Below are 19,501 nucleotides of genomic sequence, written 5' to 3'. Positions count from 1 at the left end.
CTCCTGCCCTGCAAAGCAGGCAGCTTCAGGAGCACTTGGCTCCTGAAGCACCCAGAAACAATCAGCTGCCTGCAGTAAGCCCAACCCCAGGTAGTGGAGTACCTCTGATGAGAAAATCCTGTGAGCAGTTTTCCCCAGCACCTTAAAGGGTGATTTTTCGGAAAGTTCCAAAGGATGGATTTCCAGCAAGAGCACTGTTCCACCACAGCGATGTCTCTGCCATCCAATAATCTGCAACTATGCCTCCCAACAAGGCATGGATCTCACCCAGATTGGGAGGTACTCTTTCTCAGCCCTGGGACCAGTGGCTGTTCTTTATATCTTCAATTCCTGTAGTCTTTGCAGTCTTCTTGACTTCCTACTACCTGATCCATTACTTTAATCCTCAGTTATGTTTAATGATTCTTCACAGTAAACATTCCCTGTTCAATAACTGCATGGTTTTTCTCTCCTGATTGGATCTAGACTCATCCAATATCTTAACTCAAATATCAGGATGAAGTCTTTTCTGCCCTCTCTTCTTAAATGTGCCCGAGCCTCTTGGATCTCTTTGCCTTGCTCTAGATTTTTCTTTCTTCCATAGCACCTATAACATTCCAACATACTAGCCAATTTATGGATTTATTATGTCTAATGTTTACCAATTGCTTACTCCTGCTAGAATATAAACACTTTAAAGGTCACATATCTTTCTCAAAAATTTGCTCATAGATGTATCTCAAACTCACAGAACAGTACCTGGCACATAGTAGGTACTCAATAAATATTTGTTGAAGGAACAGTCTCACAGATCACAAGTAGCTGCCTCTCTGAACATACTGGCTCATAATGGAGGAATTTAACTTGTTTTCAATGGCTATAGACAGCATTGCCATATCCTTTGGGGACTGAGAGAGATGGTAATCCTTCCACTAATCCTAGACTACAAATTACAAAAGTTGTTCATCACTCTATGTTCAGCCCTTAAGACATAACTTTTCCTCTACCACCATATAAGAATGTTGTCTCAACGCTTTCAAATTCGTTTTGCTACTTTAACCAAATCAACAACTTCCTACTTGGTTATTTTTTGAATGTGGCAATTAATTTTATATTTAATCCAGTATTCACTGTCAAGCTGGTGTGCACACATTGCTAAAACAAAGATTTCCACAGCCACTGAAATCTAATTTTTGGTTAGGAATAGGATGAAGTATCCAGCTAAGGGACAGATCTACATGCCTCTGGCTTCTCTGATCTAATGGCACATAGATAGAGCATACATTTCCTTTTATCCCCCAAGCTTATATGTCATGTAAACAATCATGGCCAAATTATCTAGACACAGTTAGGAGAAAGGAAATAAAATTGAAATACATAAAAACAAGCCAGGTCTAATTTTCATGTCTCTTGTTTCTATTTCACATATGGGTGCAAGGTCTATTTATTCTGTGAAGTGAGTATCTCAATTTGAATTTCATCTCTGTATATGCTTAGCTTTCTCTTAAAGATAACCCAGCCCTTCACATCTCACAGAGATGGAGGATTCTACAAGATAAAATAAACATCTGAATTCCCCAAATAAAGATTATATATGGAGAGTAGAACTTTGGTTATTTAGAACTACACGGATGTAACTCAGTTTGCTTTGCCACATTTTCTGGAGGAAGAAGAGCATTCTCATTCAGTTGCAATATACTTTTTCATTTTAAGTATTTTTATACAGAATAATTCTAAAATATCTTGCACCCTTATTTTCAGCAGTTTATGATACTTCCTCTGAGAATCCATCCCTGACTCTTCCAGTTGGGGTAGGTGCCCTTGATCTATGTTCACACAATGGGCCCTGTACTTCCCCCACCAGGGAACTGATCCCACTTCACTGTGACTGTCTGTTTAATTATCAGTGGCCATCCCTGGGTTGTAATGTTTCTTAGGGGAGATAACATATTTTTTTCTGTTTCTCTATTACCTAGCATAGTGCCTGGCACATGGCACATACTCAGTAAATAATTGTTGACTAATGACATCCTCAGGGCCATCACACTAACACACTAACACACTAACACTGGGGCTAATTATAATCAAGGCCTTTTGATGCTCTTTGACTTGATACGAAATATATAAATTCTTTAAATTTTGTTTCTCTCCCCTTAGTATCAGTAAAACAGTCCTTGTTTTTTCTTTTTCCACGCTTATTCATTGCTCCTAGTAACAAATTTTACCAAGTTTAAAAAAACAAAACAAAACCCTGCAATTGATATGCTATAAAATTCACAAGCCTTAGTGAGAAAAGGAGTTTGGCTCTCCTAAGCTTTTTTTTTTAATTCTTCTTAGGTTTCAGCTGTTCTCATTAGATGGAGTTGTCAGAAAGCAGAGATTTCCAAAGGGCAATGTGTTCCCATGTTCTGTTCCATATAATCAACTTAATTTAATACACATTAATAGCAAAAAAAATTAAAAAGAGCTTGTCTTAAATCACTGCCCTCCCACTTAACAAGAAAAAATGTAGAAAGCAATACATATTATATAAACTTTCAGTACAGACACAGGGCCATAAAATCAAAGCACTCGTTCTGCAATAAGTATGTGCTTTGTGGAGGTCAATTAAAGGCAAGATTTATGCACACATGCAGTCACTCTGCCTTAAAAAAAATGGCTTTACACACTCTTCTTCACAGTAGAGTGAAGAACTGCTCAGAAGATAGATGCCTACAGAATGGAAAAACAGAATTAATCTGGAACAACATACCTGGCCTCTAAGACTATAACATATGTGGCTAAGGGAAATCCCAAAGTATTTAAGGATAGGAAAGATTAAAACACCTTCCAAAAGTCATTTAAGGGAAAGAAATCTCAGTTCTCTATTGGGTCCTGAGAAACTTGATTTTTTAAACCTTATCTGAAGGGCACAAGCAGAACATTTTTGATTTATAACATGAAGATAAACTAAAGGGTACATGGTGCCAATAACATATTACAGCCTCTCAACAGTATTCTTCGCCACTGCCCGTAATTAATTTGTGTACCTACCAAGATTCAGAAATGTAAAACAATGGAGGAAGTATATTATAAGCTTTTACAAACCTAGGAGCAAGGAGAACCATCTCATCTTTTAAATCATTCAGACTGGTTACTGTATCGTAAACAAAGCTGGGACTGAAGTGTAGATGGATGGCCGAGGTACTTGCTCCCTGAGTATCATGAATCACTGTGCTTTTCCTCTAAGCTCTCCAAATGCCTAAACTTCTTTCTACGTTAAAGATGCTTGATGGGCTTCCCTGGTGGCGCAGTGGTTGAGAATCTGCCTGCTAATGCAGGGGACACGGGTTCGAGCCCTGGTCTGGGAAGATCCCACATGCCGCGGAGCAACTGGGCCCGTGAGCCACAACTGCTGAGCCTGCGCATCTGGAGCCTGTGCCCCGCAACGGGAGGGGCCGCGATAGTGAAAGGCCCGCGCACCGCGATGAAGAGCGGTCCCCGCACCGCGATGAAGAGTGGCCCCCGCTTGCCGCAACTAGAGAAAGCCCTCGCACGAACCGAAGACCCAACACAGCCAAAAAAAAATAAATAACCCGTGTCCCTTGCATTAGCAGGCAGATTCTCAACCACTGCGCCACCAGGGAAGCCCCTATGCCACTTTTTAAAAACAAAAATTACATTTTAACTTGGTTGGTAAAATATCAAATGCTTTATGTAAACAAATGGGAGAAAATGTTCTTATCAGGAATACCCTCAGAAGGATACTGACTGAGGTTGGAAAGATAGGGAAGGGGCTGGGTTAACTCCCAGGGAACATGCTTATTTAAGTGCAAGGAGGCTCTGAATTGCCTTCTAAGGATGACGTTCTCAGCTTCAGGATTCAGTGGCCAGACTGAAGTCTAGAGAAACAGAGGAGAGGTGACAGTTTTGTAGAGAAGAGAACTAAAGGAGGTAGAGACCATTTAAGGAAGGCAGGCTATCAACTCCTTTCCTTCATTTTCCTTACAAAATCTTAGTAATTCGTAATTTAAGAATTTACTACATTACTTCCTAATGCTTCAGTATAAATGCATAGAAGAGATAAATCCCTATCCAAGTTTGAGGCCCAACAAAAACAGGGACCATGAGGAAAGTTGCAATGAGGGTTACATTTAGTACCTTCTTCTTCATTTGAGGACATATGCTTTCTGATGTCTATTTACCCATAACTGGAAATTGATGACATTGTTGCAATTCAGAAGTTGCACAATTTAGGAACACATAGTCTCATGTTGTCATCAAAATGCTACTCAACATGTAGACAGAGGACAGGAAGGTACTTAGTATGAATTACCACCACTAATCCCTACAATACTGGGCTTCTGGAGAAATCAACAGGCCAAAGCCCTGGGGAGCATCCTCACCATATCAAAGATGCTGTGCATTATCTAGCCCACATCCATCAGGTGTTTTAGGGGACAGTCACTGTGCTGGCTCAAGCTAGACCATTGGGTCAACAAAAGAGCTCACCAGCTAGGAAAATCGGCAGTGAGGATCAAGTAGACTGACATTTATACACACTACAATTCTTCATATTTGCACCATTTTGGTGTCAATAATTTACTTGGATCTTTATGTTCCAGAATTCCTTTGGCCAGGGAGCTGCTGGACTGAGGAGTATATTTTCTCATGTCTTCCATGGGAAAGATTTCCATGAGCCTTTGGTAAGGCTGAGGCCAAGAGAAACGAGATTTTCTCACTTTCAACTCAAAAATAAAAATTCAGGCATTTTGCAGCAGGGATGACTTCTTTTATTTGGACAAAAGGAAAGACAAAGAGAGAAATGGGGAAGGGAGTTATATTTTACCCTTTTTACTTACCAATTATTTAGATGTCTTGTGGTATTTACATTATTCCATTGAATTATAGTTTGCTTTCTGCATTGCTAATTAACTTTCCACTAGTTGACTTCTTAAGTATCTTAACTAGATAGTTAGATAGTCCCTGGGAAAGCAATATATGCATATTTTCCTTTATATCACCCCAAGTGGGCAGAATTCTAGGTTGGTCCATAAGACTCCTATACCCTGTATGATTCCCTCTCCTTGAGTGCAAGCAGCACTGTGAATATGATGGCATCTTATTCCCATGACTGAGTAACAGTATATGGAAAAAGGTGAAAGGATTTTCCTACTGTAATTAAGGTTCCTAATCAGTTGACTCCGCTTTTATCAGAAGGGAGGTTATCCTGGGTTAGATCTTCGCAAGAACATGTAGGCCTTCCCTGAAGGGAAAGAGACACTTTCTCCTTCTGTCCTTGAAGAAGTAAGATGTCATGTGTTCTACAACCACAAGGAAATAAATTCTGCCAATACCCACATGAGCAAGAAAGGACCCTGAGCCTCAGACAAGACTCCAACCCCAGCTGGCACCTGGATTGCAGCCTTGGGAGACCCTGAGAAGTCTCCTGACTCTCAGAGACTGTGAAATAATCAAGGTGTATTATTTTAAGCCACAAAATTTGTGTCAACTTGTACAGCAATAGAATACCTTCACAATTAATGCCCTGATCACAACAGACACTCGGGAAGTTTGAGCTTATTGGTCTCTCATGGAAGAATCCATCTGTGCCAAACAACATGGGTAAAAATTCTCTTATGAATCTAAGACACTGAGACAAATGAGGCCAAATCCAGATTGCTACTAAAAGGGTGTTGAGTGAGACCATATAGAGGCAGGGTAGTTCTTTGGACTAGAATCAATAGCCATGGCCAGGACCAAGAGAAAGATGATTTGACTTACAAATGGTTTCATTCATGGGTCTCAGGGTACATTAGGAAAAGATCACACACTAGATGTACAGCTCTGTCTCCGTCTGAGCAGCCTGGTATGACAGATGGCTTTTACACCAGGAAGCCTAGCAGCTTCTGATTCTGTCAACCTGGAAAGTGAAACCCAGGAATGTGGGCCTTTGATGACAATTCCCCATATCTCATCCCATAAAACAAAACACTAGAACACTACCCAATGCCAAAACGATGGAAATTTTGAGAGCTTGTTTCCACTTCCCTTGTGTTTTCTTAGTGTGGTGCTAAATGGGGCTTTGAACACTTCTAGAAAGCACACTGTGACGTACAAGTGCCACTTGTTATGTGAAAAAAGGCACTAAGCCTGCAAGTTGCAGTCATTTAAATGAGTCATTGAAAACACCACTGAAAAGCCATCGCTGAGCCCTTTGAAAGAACAAAAACTGTTGGCGAGAAAGGACGTACCCTCTCAGGAAAAGATCCAAACAAATTCAGAAAGAGTTAAGCAGATACTCGAGAGGACTAATATGTCAGCATTTTCTGAGCTTCTATCATCTCATTTACTTTCAAGGTCTGGCCCGGGAAATCTGGAACGCTACCAGCACTGTCTTAACTACCCTCTGCTACCCGAAAATACAGCCCAGTGCTGAGAGGAAGGGCAGCAAGGTTGCTGAGAATCTGCTATTCTTCAGGCTCTAAGCTATGTGCTTTGCTAATGGATTTTACCCCACTTTTTTTGCCTCCAAATTGGTAAAATGGATTACTTTTCCATTGCTATGTAACAAGTTATCATAAATGGAGCAGCTTAAAAATCAATACCACTCTATTAGCTCATAGTTCTATAGATCAGAAGTCTTGGCATGGCCAGAACCCAGAAGGCTGGGTTCTCTGCTCAGGCTGAAGTCAAGGTGGCAGCCAGTCTAGGTCCTTGTCTGGAGGTTCTGGAAGAAAATTCACTTCTAAGCACATTCTTGTTGGCAGAATTCAGCTCCTTGTAGTTATAGAACTGAAGTCCCTGTTTCCTTGCTGGCTTTTAGCCAGAGACTACCCTCTGCTGTTAGAGAGTACCCACATTCCATGCCACATGGCCCCTTCCATCTTCAGGCCACTGATGGTATGTCAGTTCCAGGGAATATCCAGGGTGAATATACCAAGGAATAGGGAAATCTGGATAAATATCTTGGACAAGATTCCACCTACCACCTAAGACCAGGATTGCTATTCTCATCGTACAGATGAGGAAAATGAGGCTGTGAGAGACACTGTATTAAATGTTGGCAGCACTGATATGTCTGTTTGCCTCTGAAGCCCATGTTTTTCTAATATGTCATGCTGAGTCATAAAGGGAACAGTCTTAAATTTTTATATGAGTATCTTGTAAGGGTCAGAAATCTGGGCTAGTCATCGAGAAAGCAAAATCAAGTTTATGGCTGGCCCTGACTAGGGCTGATGCAGGTTCCCAAACTGGAATTCTGACCTGGTAAACCTGTAAATTCCCCACAATAGAAAGAGCAATCAACTTGTTTCTCCTCCTCTCTCCTCATATGCTCACAGGTTGCTTACGAAGCTGTACATTGGTACAAAATCAGATTCAGGCACCTTTAAACTGTTAGCACTGAACAGCGAAAGAGCAACAAATATTCTTTGTAGGAAAAAAAACCACATTATTAAAATGTGTTAAGCTATTTCTTCCAGATCTAAACAGCTAATTACATGGAAGATGCTCACGTAGTTATCATGCCAGATTTTCTGGTTTCTAGAAAAGATTCTTGTAAATCAGTGCTTGCTTTGTGATATGGATAGAGGGAAACAAGCTGAGCAGGAGAGATGGAAACAAAATTGGTTGTAACATGAAAGAAAGGACCACTTCTGTTCACCACCGGATCTCTAGTACGACCAGGTAGGCACTCAAAGCATTGGCAGAATAAATGGTGGCATGAAAAGCAACATGGCTGAAGGCTGTAATCTACTTTGTTTGGTAACCTTGAGAGAGGGATTTGTGTTCGGTTTTGTTTTTAAGGCAGTGATTCTATAATGAACTTAACCTTCCTTTGGCTCTGGCTCAACCACACAGTTCAAGTTTTTGAGGACAGTCAGATTCCAAATGTTCCTGCAGGTATTCCAATTTTTAATTCATAGATATGACTCTACCAAACATCTCTAGAAGGTGAAATCAGAAACCAGGAGAACTATCCCAGTTCATTGTTTTGTAAAGACAATCATGAAGCATTATCATAAATTAAGAGTTGAGAATGGCTTGAAAGAAGAGTTTAAAACAAATGAAAGTTAAGAATACTTAGTTTTGGAGGTATGGGTGAAATGGAACAAACTTCCAGTTATAAAATAAATAAGTCCTGGGGATGTAATGTACAGCATGGTGAATACAGTTAATAATACTGGATTGCATATATGAAAGCAGCTAAGAGAATAGATCTTAAAAGTTCTCATCACAAAAAATAGGTAATATGTATGGTGATGGATGTTATCTAGATTTATTGTGGTGATCATTATGCAACATATACAAATATTGAATCGTGTTACACAGCTGAAACTAACATAATGTTATACCTTAATTATACTTCAAAAAAAGAATACCCTTAATCAACTATACTCCAATATATAAAAAAAAGTTAAAAAAAAAAGAATACTTAAATTTTTTAAAGGAGTCTAAAGTGTTAGAAGTACTTGAAGTTTAATAAAAAATGTTTTCCTCATTATACTAAATATATTTCTTTTCCTGTCCTATTTATTTTTATTGGAGTATAGTTGATTTACAATGTGTTAGTTTCAGGTGTACAGTAAAGTGATTCAGCGATACATATACATATATTCATTCTTTTTCAGATTCTTTTCTCATATAGGTTATCACAGAATATTGAGTAGAGTTCCCTGTGCTATACAGTAGGATCTTGTTGGTTATTTATCTTATATATAGTAATGTGTGTATGTTAATTCCAAACTCCTGATTTATCCTCCCTCCCTCGTTGCCCCTTTGGTAACCATACGTTTGTTTTCGATATCTGTAAGTCTGTTTCTGTTTTGTAAACTATATGTCAATAAAATGGACAACCTAGAAGAAATGGACAAATTCTTAGAAAGGTATAACCTTTCAAGACTGAACCAGGAAGAAATAGAAAATATGAGCAGATTAGTCACAAATACTGAAATTGAAACAGTGATTTAAAAACTTCCAACTAACAAAAGTCCAGAACCAGATGGCTTCACAGGCAAATTCTATCAAACATTTAGAGAAGAGCTAACACCCATCCTTCTGAAACTCTTCCAAAAAATTGCAGAGGAAAGAACACTCCCAAGCTCATTCTATGAGGCCACTATCACCCTGATACCAAAACCAGACAAAGATGTCACAAAAAAAGAAAATTACAGGCCAATATCACTGATGAACATAGACGCAAAAATCCTCAGCAAAATACTATCAAACCGAATCCAACAACACATTAAGTGGATCATACACCATGATCAAGTGGGATTTATCCCAGGGATGCAAGGATTCTTCAGTATTCGCAAATCAATCAATGTGATGATACACCATATTAACAAACTGAAGAATAAAAACCATATGATCATCTCAATAGACACAGAAAAAGCTTTTGATAATATTCAACACACATTTATGATAAAAACTCTCCAGAAAGTGGGCATAGAGGGAACCAACCTCAACATAATAAAGGCCTTATACCTCCTATTTATTTTTAATATATATGCTACACTAAACTAAAATGTCATGTTATTCAAGCCTATTAATAGGTAGTAAGTACACATTTAAAATCCTATGAACTTACATTTGTATAGCAATTTCTTTTTATCATGCCCCATTGTGGCCATTAGCCCACTGGCTTGTCATAAGCCTGTGAGGGAGGCAGTATGATCAGTTTTCAGTGCTTTATAATCATTTTAAAGGTAAAGAAACAGTCTCATTAGATCACCGGCCCAAAGTCAATGTTGGCCTGTAGATTCTAAGTACAGTCCCTTTTGCCTGCACCACAGAGCATGTCTAGGAATGATGCTGCTGAGAAATGGGATATGTGTTGACCTGAGCAATGGGAACGCAGGATGAGAATTTGCATGGTTCCTGCTTTTTCTACATCCTACACAAGACACAGCTTCTCAGGCCTCTCCTCCTTTCTAGTTAACTCCCATTATTTCATCTGATCTTTCCTCAATCTAAGCAGGTATAACACTGAAGCAATACAAAGGGCAATTAAAATATTTATCACATATTTATGATCAATTTATCTTCTCTACTGTACATGTTTTTAAAGGTGTTATTATAACAGATCATAAAATGGAATAGTAAATATATATTTTCAATATGACAGAATTACAATTTTTAAAAGCTAAATTATAATTTTCTTGGTATGGGAGTTTTGGTTGTATTCATAACTAAACTATTTTTTTCCTACTCTGAAAAGCTGTTTTGCTACAGGTCCAGTTCTTTTTTACTTTTAAACACAAGGAAGTCATAAGCCCCTACTTAAATAGAAGCTGGTTACCATGGAAATCATTCTAACGCCACTGAATCAATATTTTGATTTTGCTGACATTTAATGCAAAAAGACAGACTAAGATTTATAAAAGTCACTTTTCATCTTTGTTATAATTTTGATAGCTAGAAAAATTGTAAAGAAAACATATGTTCCGTAATGAACTCCAGTTAACTCACAATTATAAAGAATTGAGGATTCATAAAAGAACAATCTACATATTTATATAATTTTGGCTTTGAGTACACACATATGCATGCATGCATTTGGACTCAAGATTTTTTTCCCATGTCTCAACTGAGCCCTGATTCTCTCCTGTTACTGAAGTCATAACTTGGTAGAAGAGATTTGAATATATCCAGTTTTGCAATTGCCTTTTGATTAAGTGTTCTGAAGAGAAGGTGAAATTTGCATTGAAAATCACTCTTCCACAGAAGTTGACCATTTCTGCACTGAATCTTAATAGTCTATCTGGTCCATTGACCACCCTCAAAGAGGCACTACAGCTGAAGGCTTCTCAACCCATCCTTAGAGGTCCTTCTGAGGAAAGATGTTGAACTTGAACCTAGTATTTAATAAGCCTCACTGACCATAAAGTAGTTTTCCAAGTCTGAGATAAGTCTTTGCTGCTGCTGTAATTTACTCACTGTCTCCTCTTCTGTCCTCAGAAGGAATAAAGATAACAGAGCTGCTGTCTTCTGTTTGATAACTAGCTATTTAGAGGCTTAGATCTTTAGATGGTGAAGGGATCTGAAAGAACTATGAGCTTCTCTACTTCAGGAATTAGCTACCTACAGCATCTCAAATGAATGGTAATGAGTTCTATTCTTAAGACAATTGAATCACTACTCAAATGTTTCTTCTGTGGGACAATCATGATTTTCCACATGTGTCTACTTTGAACGCCCCAGGTCCCCTTCCTGGGGGGTTCTCTTCAGAAGTGTATACATTACACTGCTTCCAGAAATGTTTCCAGGAGCATTACACCCCTGATAACACACACCTTACTGTCTGCTTGCCTTGTCTGTTTCATTTTCCCCTCCCCTTCCAATGGGTCTTTTATTCCTCTTTATTCTTGAATCATTCTAGGCCCTCATCATTCAGAGACCACTGTTCCAAATCAGTAACCTTCTTTTGAAAACAATCTAATGTCAATAATTATGCAGTTTTCTGGCAGTAGAAGTAGGAAAGGGGCAATTTTTGGCAACAAGATCACAGGATATAAAGAGAAATGCAAGGCACCATATATCAATAGCAGAGGAAACTTAGGAACAATATTTAAAATTTACAAAAGGCAGATCTCTAGAGCCTTTTAGTTTATTAACAAGTAAATGAAACACCTAAATTGTCTCTAAAAGATCAATGTGTTACAAGTTGAAGGACATACTGGTGACCGTGACTCATGAGAAAAAAGGCTCAGAATTCTAATCTATTCCAAGACATCAGAGGAACAATAGAGTTACACAAACAGACACACAGACACACACACATCTTCATTGCAGTGATATTCATTATAGCAAAACAAACCGGAACCAACCTAAGACTTCATCAAAGAGATAATGATTAAATAAAGTTTCATGATGTATATGCCCCTCCTAAAAATGGTGTTTCCCAACAAACTGAATGCCATGGAAAATAGTCACAAGAAAATAGCTGAAAATATAAAACACAGAACTCTATGCACTAGGATTTCGATTTTGTAAATATACATATACACATGTTATTCACATATATAATCGCACAAACACACACTCATGATGTATTTTCACATATATGTGAAGTAGGAAAAAACTGAGCATAAGTGGAGATTTTCCCTATAGAATGCATGGATTCGCTCCATCTCCAGGCACTTATTTGTATTCTTCAATATACTCTGAGGCTTTTTTTTTTTTTTTTTTTTTTTGGCTAAATAGGCACTTGGACACCGATATGGGAGAAAGGAGAGATGAGGCTACTAGAAAAGATGGTACATGCTTCCTGGGCACCCGTCTCACGGACTAGGTTTGAGCTTCGGTGGAAGGATTAGAGCAGAAGATGAGGGGGCTTTTGTGAGTGACTGGGGAGCCCAGGTGACAAAGAAACCTACCCAGCTGAGGAAAGGACCACCTGGCTTCCACTCTCTGCTGCAAGCTACTGGGAAACTTGGAACACTGGGGGCTCAGGGGAGCCAACTAGGGAGAATGTCAGGGACAGACAGGGTAAGAGAAAGACCTTGGGACCTCATAGAGCCATGCTCTCAAGCTGGCCACTGACAGCACTGGACAGCCTGAAGCATTTTCCACAACTGACACACAAAAATCTGAATGCGCCTGTATCAAAACACACCTGCAACTACTCTCCCACCAAGGGACTCTCAGGAGAAACTCAGGAAAGCTGAAACTTATTTATTCAAGCAAGGCTAAAGCGCTGGTGAGATATGGTGTTAACCTGGCCTAATTTATAATCATAGACCAGCAAGGAGACTAAGATATATTTGATTTATGTATTTCATGGCTGAGGAAAAATATAAATATAGGTAGAAATAGAATAGAGATTGAAGTAGAGACTTTAATATGTATATGTGCACACGTGTGTGTATACTACAAACGTACACACATGCATGCATAAATTCATATTCACTGGAAGGAAGTACAGCAAAATGTTAAAAAAAATGATCATTTCTAAAGATGATTACAATTTTTCTTCTTTATATTTTCCTGCATTACAAAGCTCCCTAATGATCACATGATACTTCTATAATCATACAAATAATACTAATAAAAGCAAGAAAATATAAATTTTAGACATATTGCTAGGCAAAATCATTTTCTAATGATTCAAAGCTTTAAGGGGGCTAGAAAACTCATATACTGCTTTCCCTTTCCGATGATATAAATTAAATACATTTTTCTGGGTGTCGTTTGACAACACCAAGATAAATAGCCATTCCCCCTGGATTCCTCTTTTCTAGGACTCAGGGGGAGGGAGACAGGGCTATGCGACCCAGGGAGGAAGGCAGATGCTGGTTAGTATGCGGACCCGGACATGTGGCCTGAAGTCTCTTTCTAAGTGAAGTGGGCCTGGCGGGTTTTACCTTCGTTCCGCTCGGGGCCTTTCCCGCTCTTACTGGCCGCCGTGCTGTTGACCGTCTCGGACGACGTGCTCAGCTTGGTGCTGGGGTCCCGCTTGGGCTTCGGGGGTGGTTGTCTCCGGGAGCTACAGCTGCTGTCATCGTCTGTGCCCCCGACCGAGTGCAGCGACTGCGACCTCACAGAGAAGCCACTGGAGCAAGGATGGGGCAGCCTGTCCTGAGGAGCGGGCATCGTCATGAATCCCATGCGGAAGTGTTTGCCCACGTAAGTTCCTTCGTGGCCTCGCCCTACTTCTCCACCTATGCTGTAAAAGAAAGACGAAACCCGCGCCAAGTGAGCCAGGATGTGCAAGATCATGGGCACAAGCATATCTATAACTGTTGATAGTTCACATTTTAACTTGACACTGGTGAAGAAACGTTTCCAATAACATGAAAATATTCTATGCTTTTGCATTCAATATGACAGTAAAGCAAATAAAATTTGATCATAATCAGAAATTCTGGTATCCTGGTATCCACATACTCTCAAAATAGTATTCTAAAGAAAAAAAAAAAGTTACCACATAGCACATTTCATCTTCAATTGCTTGTCTCTACTTTCAGGTAAATCTTGTCTGTGGCTTAAAAAGGAAACAAGAATTCCTGGTGACAATGACTTGTAGACTGCCTTTTTTTTTTTTTTTTTAATTTTTATTGGAGTATAGTTGATCTCCAATGTTGTGTTAGTTTCAGGTGTACAGCAAAGTGAATCAGTTATCCATATACATATATCCATGCTTTTTTAGATTCATTTCCCATATAAGCCATTACAGAGTATTAAGTAGAGTTCCCTGTGCTATACAGTAGGTTCTTATTAGTTATCTATTTTATATATAGTAGTGTATATATGTCATAGACTTTTGACACATGACTGAGGTCAAGGGGGCAGCATTTGAAACTCTTCTTCACTTCATCAAGATCATCTCTACTTTTACCTAGTTAATATAGAGGGAAAAACAAAACAACAACAACAACAAAAGGGGTTCTGTTACCAGTACAAGGGGGGAGAGAGAGATAGGAAGTGAAGAGGAGGTAAAGGAAGGAAGGGAAGGAGGGAAGGAGGGAGGAAGGAAAGAAGGAAGGAAGGAAGGAAGGGGAAAATACTTGCTTAAATCAATAGAATAATTGTTAATCTCTCTCAGGTTTCCAGAATCCTTTGGTTACACTAGTAACTTAGTTCTACTAATAAATTAGTCTCACAGAATAAAATAGCAGCGTCTAATAAAGAGATGTATCAAGAGTTAAAATCTCATCCGATCCTAGGATAGTTCTATTCAGAGTATGCAAAGTTTCCAAATGTAAGGTTTTTAAGTTTTACATTGGAAAGTTTGAACAGAAATTTTAAAATATATAAGAAAACTCTCTCAGCTTGAAGCTCAGTTAATCATATAGGAAATGACTGTTGGGTGCCTTTCTATTCTATTAAGTAATGGTGACCCTATGAAGAAAAAGGACACGAAGGTCAATATGAATTTTTAAGAGAGGTTTTTCTAGAGTCATCCCCATTTTTGCTCATTCATCAATAAAGAAAACAAAAAGAAGAATTGTTAGAAATATTTGGTTGATTTTCTTAGACATGTATGAAGTAAAAAAGTATCTTTGAATACATGAATTTTGGAAGCCTGTTGAGTCTACCTTTCCAGATATAAATTTATTTGGGCCTTTCTTTAATCGTAATTTTAGCTGGCTCTTTATTGTATCTTTCATGACTCTAATGTTTGTCATACATTTTACATTCCACTGGGAAATATCATGGTAAATATTTGTTTTTCCCCCTTCGCTGAAGGAGTTATGACAATTATATGACCCTTGTGAATAGAGCCAGAAAGGATTCAACAAGAATATGTGACTCTGATTCTGGTATTTAATTCTGATCACAACTTGCTATTCAACCACAAATTTTTTTTATATTTATTTCATTTTTTTCCTGAGTATTATGAGTCGATATTCAGATACTAGATATACTATCTTTGCAAAGCAAAATGAAGAAATATCAGTGCACTAACCAGAGCAGTGGATATCTAGAAGCATGAATGAAATCAAGGAAATGTCTAAGTGGAAGTTTTCACATTGTAGTGGTCAGTATCCTAGATCCATGTAGTGTTTTCACGCATTTCACGTTCTATGCTTTCTTCAAGAACATCAGCCAAAAATTAAACTAGAATAAATTCAGATGGAATGGTTTGTGAAAAATCAGTAAGAATTTAAGGCAGAATGGTGTGGTGGAGGTGAGATTAGGGTATGATGGAATGTGAAGATTTGTCATTGATTTGTGATGATTGTGACCTTAATCTTTCTCATAGAAGATGAAATATTTGATCTCATCTAACTTTGCCTCAATCATTTTGCATGTCTTTTCCTTATTTCTGCTGCCATATCACTGAATAAAAGGTGATTTGAGGATTATTTAGACAGTCATTCCCAGTAATATATCCACGTGAGGGGATTTATGCATGTATTAATGCACATAGGCATTTATGAGAGTTATGAGGAATAATTGTATCAGCAATTTCTCTGTTACTTTTGACCTAAATAGAGCCTGCACATTTTCCCAGACAGATAATTAGCTCTGTTGCTTCAAAATTACATTTTTTCAGCATAAAACAATTTCCTGTAACTCTCTATCCTTTTGTTCATATATGTAATGTATACAAACATAGACACACACACACACACACACACACAGAAACACTTTTTCCAAAGAGAAATTCAGTGTATGCTTTAAACAATGGCAGGTCTCAGGTACAAATTCAATTTGACCAGGCTGTGAATGCAGGATGAAAATGTGGGGCTAAGGTAAGTTGGATAGAAAGGCCATCATCCAAGGCTAAGGGTAAGCAATAAAGGTTATGGTACACCTAGGTTCAAGAGACCAGTAAAGATGATTAATCAAAAGGAAATTGAAGATTATGAAACATAGCATACAACTAATTCCTGAATTTAGGATAGCACCATGAGGAGTTTTTTTAAAATTCCTAGACTCATACTAAGGACAAATACCTAATCATATTTGTTGAATCAGAATCTCTGTAGCCAGTTAGCCATACTCTGTAGCCAATGAGTTTCTTAAAAAACTATATCCAGATGTTTTTGATGTAGTCAATCCAGAAACCCCCAGAAACATTAAGAACAATAGTTAGAGACATTAATGAGCAGACATCTGTTAGTTAGAAACAGCCAGGGAAACAGAGTTATCAGAAAGTGGGACAAAGGAGACTTACCAGAGACCAGGCAAAATATCACAGATAAGACAAGGTACAATGTATTAGTCAGATCTTGTTAGGTTATCCTGAAGTAACAAATAATCCCCTATTCTTAGTTATTTTTAAAAACACAGGTTTACTTCTTGCTTGTATTCATTGGGTCAGCTGTGCATCAGCTGTGGCTGTATTCCACATGTCTTTTTCATTCTCGGATCTAGCCCCTACTGAGATATGTTCTCATGGCAGAGAGAGAAAAGCACTCACAGAACCACACAGTGTCTCTTAAAGCTTCTGCTCAGATGGGGCATGTAATCTTGAACTCACATTCCATTGGCTAAAACCAGTCTTATGGCCAAGTTTGATGTCAATGGAGTGGGGATAGGTTCTCTTCCAACAGGAAATCACTGCAAGTTACATGACAATATGTGGGGATGCATAATCCTCTTCCAGGTAGGGGACCAAATACAGGTACAGCACTTGTAGCATATGCCTCCGAGATCTCCCTTCAAGAGGGAACTTGACATTAGGAATGAAGTTAGCTGACAACTAGTGACCCATTGAGGGGTTTTGTGCTTCTTGCCCCCATAATTCTGGTCTCTACCTAGTTAGAAGTCTTGGTCTCCAAAGCGGACACACTCTTTCTCGAAGATACAGTAAGGGTCCCATTGAACAACAAGGCTATAGCTGCCTCCTAAGTAATTGGAGCTCCCTTTGTATAGTGGCCAGCAGACAAGAAGACAGGTCTCCATTGTGGAAGAGATCACGGACCCTGATCAGTAGGAAGAGGCGGAGCTGCTGTTACAAGATGGTTCAGAGAGAAAAATGTATGGGACCCCTCTGGTTACTCTCTTGCCCAGCTGTGAGTTTGAAAGGTCACCTGCAGCAACCTGGCCCGAGAAGGTTTTGTTGACCAGATGTCCCAACCTCTCGTTAAATTAGTCTCACCACCGGGCAAGACACTGAGACCAGCAGAGATGTTAGTTGAGAGTGAGAGTGAGGTGAATTTAGAATAAGTGTGGGAGGAGGGAGATAATGCATATCAGTTGCAAGCCCCATATGAACTGCAGTGAAAGGAGCTATAGTTTCTCACACCAACTGTCCCCTTGTAAGTTTTCCCTCATGAAGCATCCAACAGGATCCATGAAAGAGCTGGTCCCCAAACCTGCAGAAGAGCATCTGCTGAGCATAAGGGGTGAATTGTGGCAGCCATGAAACTTCTCTAAGGACAGCACTTAGCTGACAGCCCCCAGCCATAGAGTCTTCAAATCGGATGCAGCATTTAGGTCAAGGCCACTCTGCCCATGGAAAGCTCCTAGCTAACAGCTGAGCATATGAGGTATGGGACCTGGCTATTTCTGCCCAGCGTGGGAGTCCTTGTGTCTGAGTTTCCCTGTTGGGTTGGCTGAGACTTCCCCATAGCTACACCATGGTCTGAAGCTCTTCCTATCCAATTATTTTTCCTTCCCCTTCTCCTTTCACAGGTGTCATGCTACATTGTGGTCTGAGGCTTTTTCTGCCTATTCCTGCTCCCTCCTTATCCCAGGCATTCTCCTCAATAAATCTCTCCCTCTAAATTTCATCTATCTTGGTATCTGCTTTCTGGAGGTCATGAACAAACATACTTGGGAACGATCATACAATCTATGACATTCAGAAACCAAAGAAGCAAGAAAGAGAAAGCCTAATAACAAAAGTGAGACCCCAGAAATAAGAAATGCCTGTGAAAATAGGGCAGTCTCTTGCTTCAGACTGAGTATTTAAATGCTGGTTGGGAAAGTAGGAACTAACTCCACTATAGGAATACTTGGCTTGAAGTGAAAGTTATGTGGGCTGAAGAAAGCAGTCTTTTTGCAGTAAGACTCTAGTGCTCAAGATAGATTAAGCCTGACACATCTCATGTTATAAAAATAAAAATAAGTTTCATAACCCTGAATTTAAAGAAGTACACTTTTTCTCACACAATGAAGGTAATGTTGCAAGACGTAGTTGTCTGTTGGTTTGTTTGTCTATTATAAAATTTAAAAAAATAAAGTACTACTTAAATCAAAGCAAGTTGTTTCCCTAGAAGTAATTGATAAAATATTTGTAAACTTCTCCAAAAAAGTTACTGGCTTATGAACAGACCTGGACATTTGTGCTCTGGAATCACTGAGTTGTGGTTTCTATCCTCAGTTCCACCATTTAGCACCTCTACTTTAGTTGCTGATCCCAAAGACCATTTCCTTAAGAGATAAATAGTAGTATTAGCCTCATGGAATTTTTATCAAGTTTACCTGAAATGCTACATATGAAGCATTTAGCATGGAATCTGACATATCATATGCAGTCAATAATTTTAGCTTTACAATTCCTACTTTTAAATCCTGTCCTCCTGAATTTTGTTTATGGGATCATAATGTGCAATGTAAGGCCATATCTCTAAAAAAAGTGGTACGTGGTACCATGTAACCTCAAAAAACTGTGCACAAAGTCAAAACAAAATCTGACATTTAACTCAAGATAATCTAGGCAAACATAGTCTCCATGTCCTTAACTTTCTTCAGTACTTGCTTTGATTTTTTTTAAAGTACCTGTTGATCGGGACTGACAAAGAAAGGTACAAAACAAGAACTTCAGAGCTGCTTCGACAATGCTATTCAATAGAGATTGTTACTTGTCTTGCTGTGTCCTTGAAAATCCATCAACATTAATGTTTTATGTCACCTTCTGAGAAATGCTTCCTTTCAGAGATGAAAACACAACCCCTGAGAAGGGTGAGCTGCTAAGGTGAGATGTCAACTCTAAAAGTGACAGAGGCACTGCTTCTCTGTGTCATTTTGAAGCAAATATGTCAATATCTCATAGTAGAGTATTCCTGGGAACCACTGGAAAAAAAAAAAAAACCAGAATCCCGGTTCATATGTATACCCTCTTTCAAGGATATCTAGGAAGTTG

At 38.8% G+C, this 19,501-nt stretch overlaps 1 protein-coding gene across 1 annotated transcript in view; it reads right to left on the bottom strand.

Annotated features, from left to right (window-relative positions):
• The window catches only part of NYAP2 (neuronal tyrosine-phosphorylated phosphoinositide-3-kinase adaptor 2), a 242,488-nt gene that overhangs the window by 132,782 nt on the left and 90,205 nt on the right, over positions 1–19,501 (bottom strand). Inside the window, exon 2 of the mRNA XM_036858738.1 lies at positions 13,326–13,627. Within this exon, the coding sequence (XP_036714633.1) occupies positions 13,326–13,627 (302 nt within the window). The remainder of the gene's footprint in view (positions 1–13,325; positions 13,628–19,501) is intronic.

Source organism: Balaenoptera musculus, chromosome 7, assembly GCF_009873245.2.
Source record: "Balaenoptera musculus isolate JJ_BM4_2016_0621 chromosome 7, mBalMus1.pri.v3, whole genome shotgun sequence".
NCBI classification, from domain to species: domain Eukaryota; kingdom Metazoa; phylum Chordata; class Mammalia; order Artiodactyla; family Balaenopteridae; genus Balaenoptera; species Balaenoptera musculus.
Note: the sequence above shows the minus strand (reverse complement) of the source record. Positions and strands in the feature narration are given on the sequence as shown.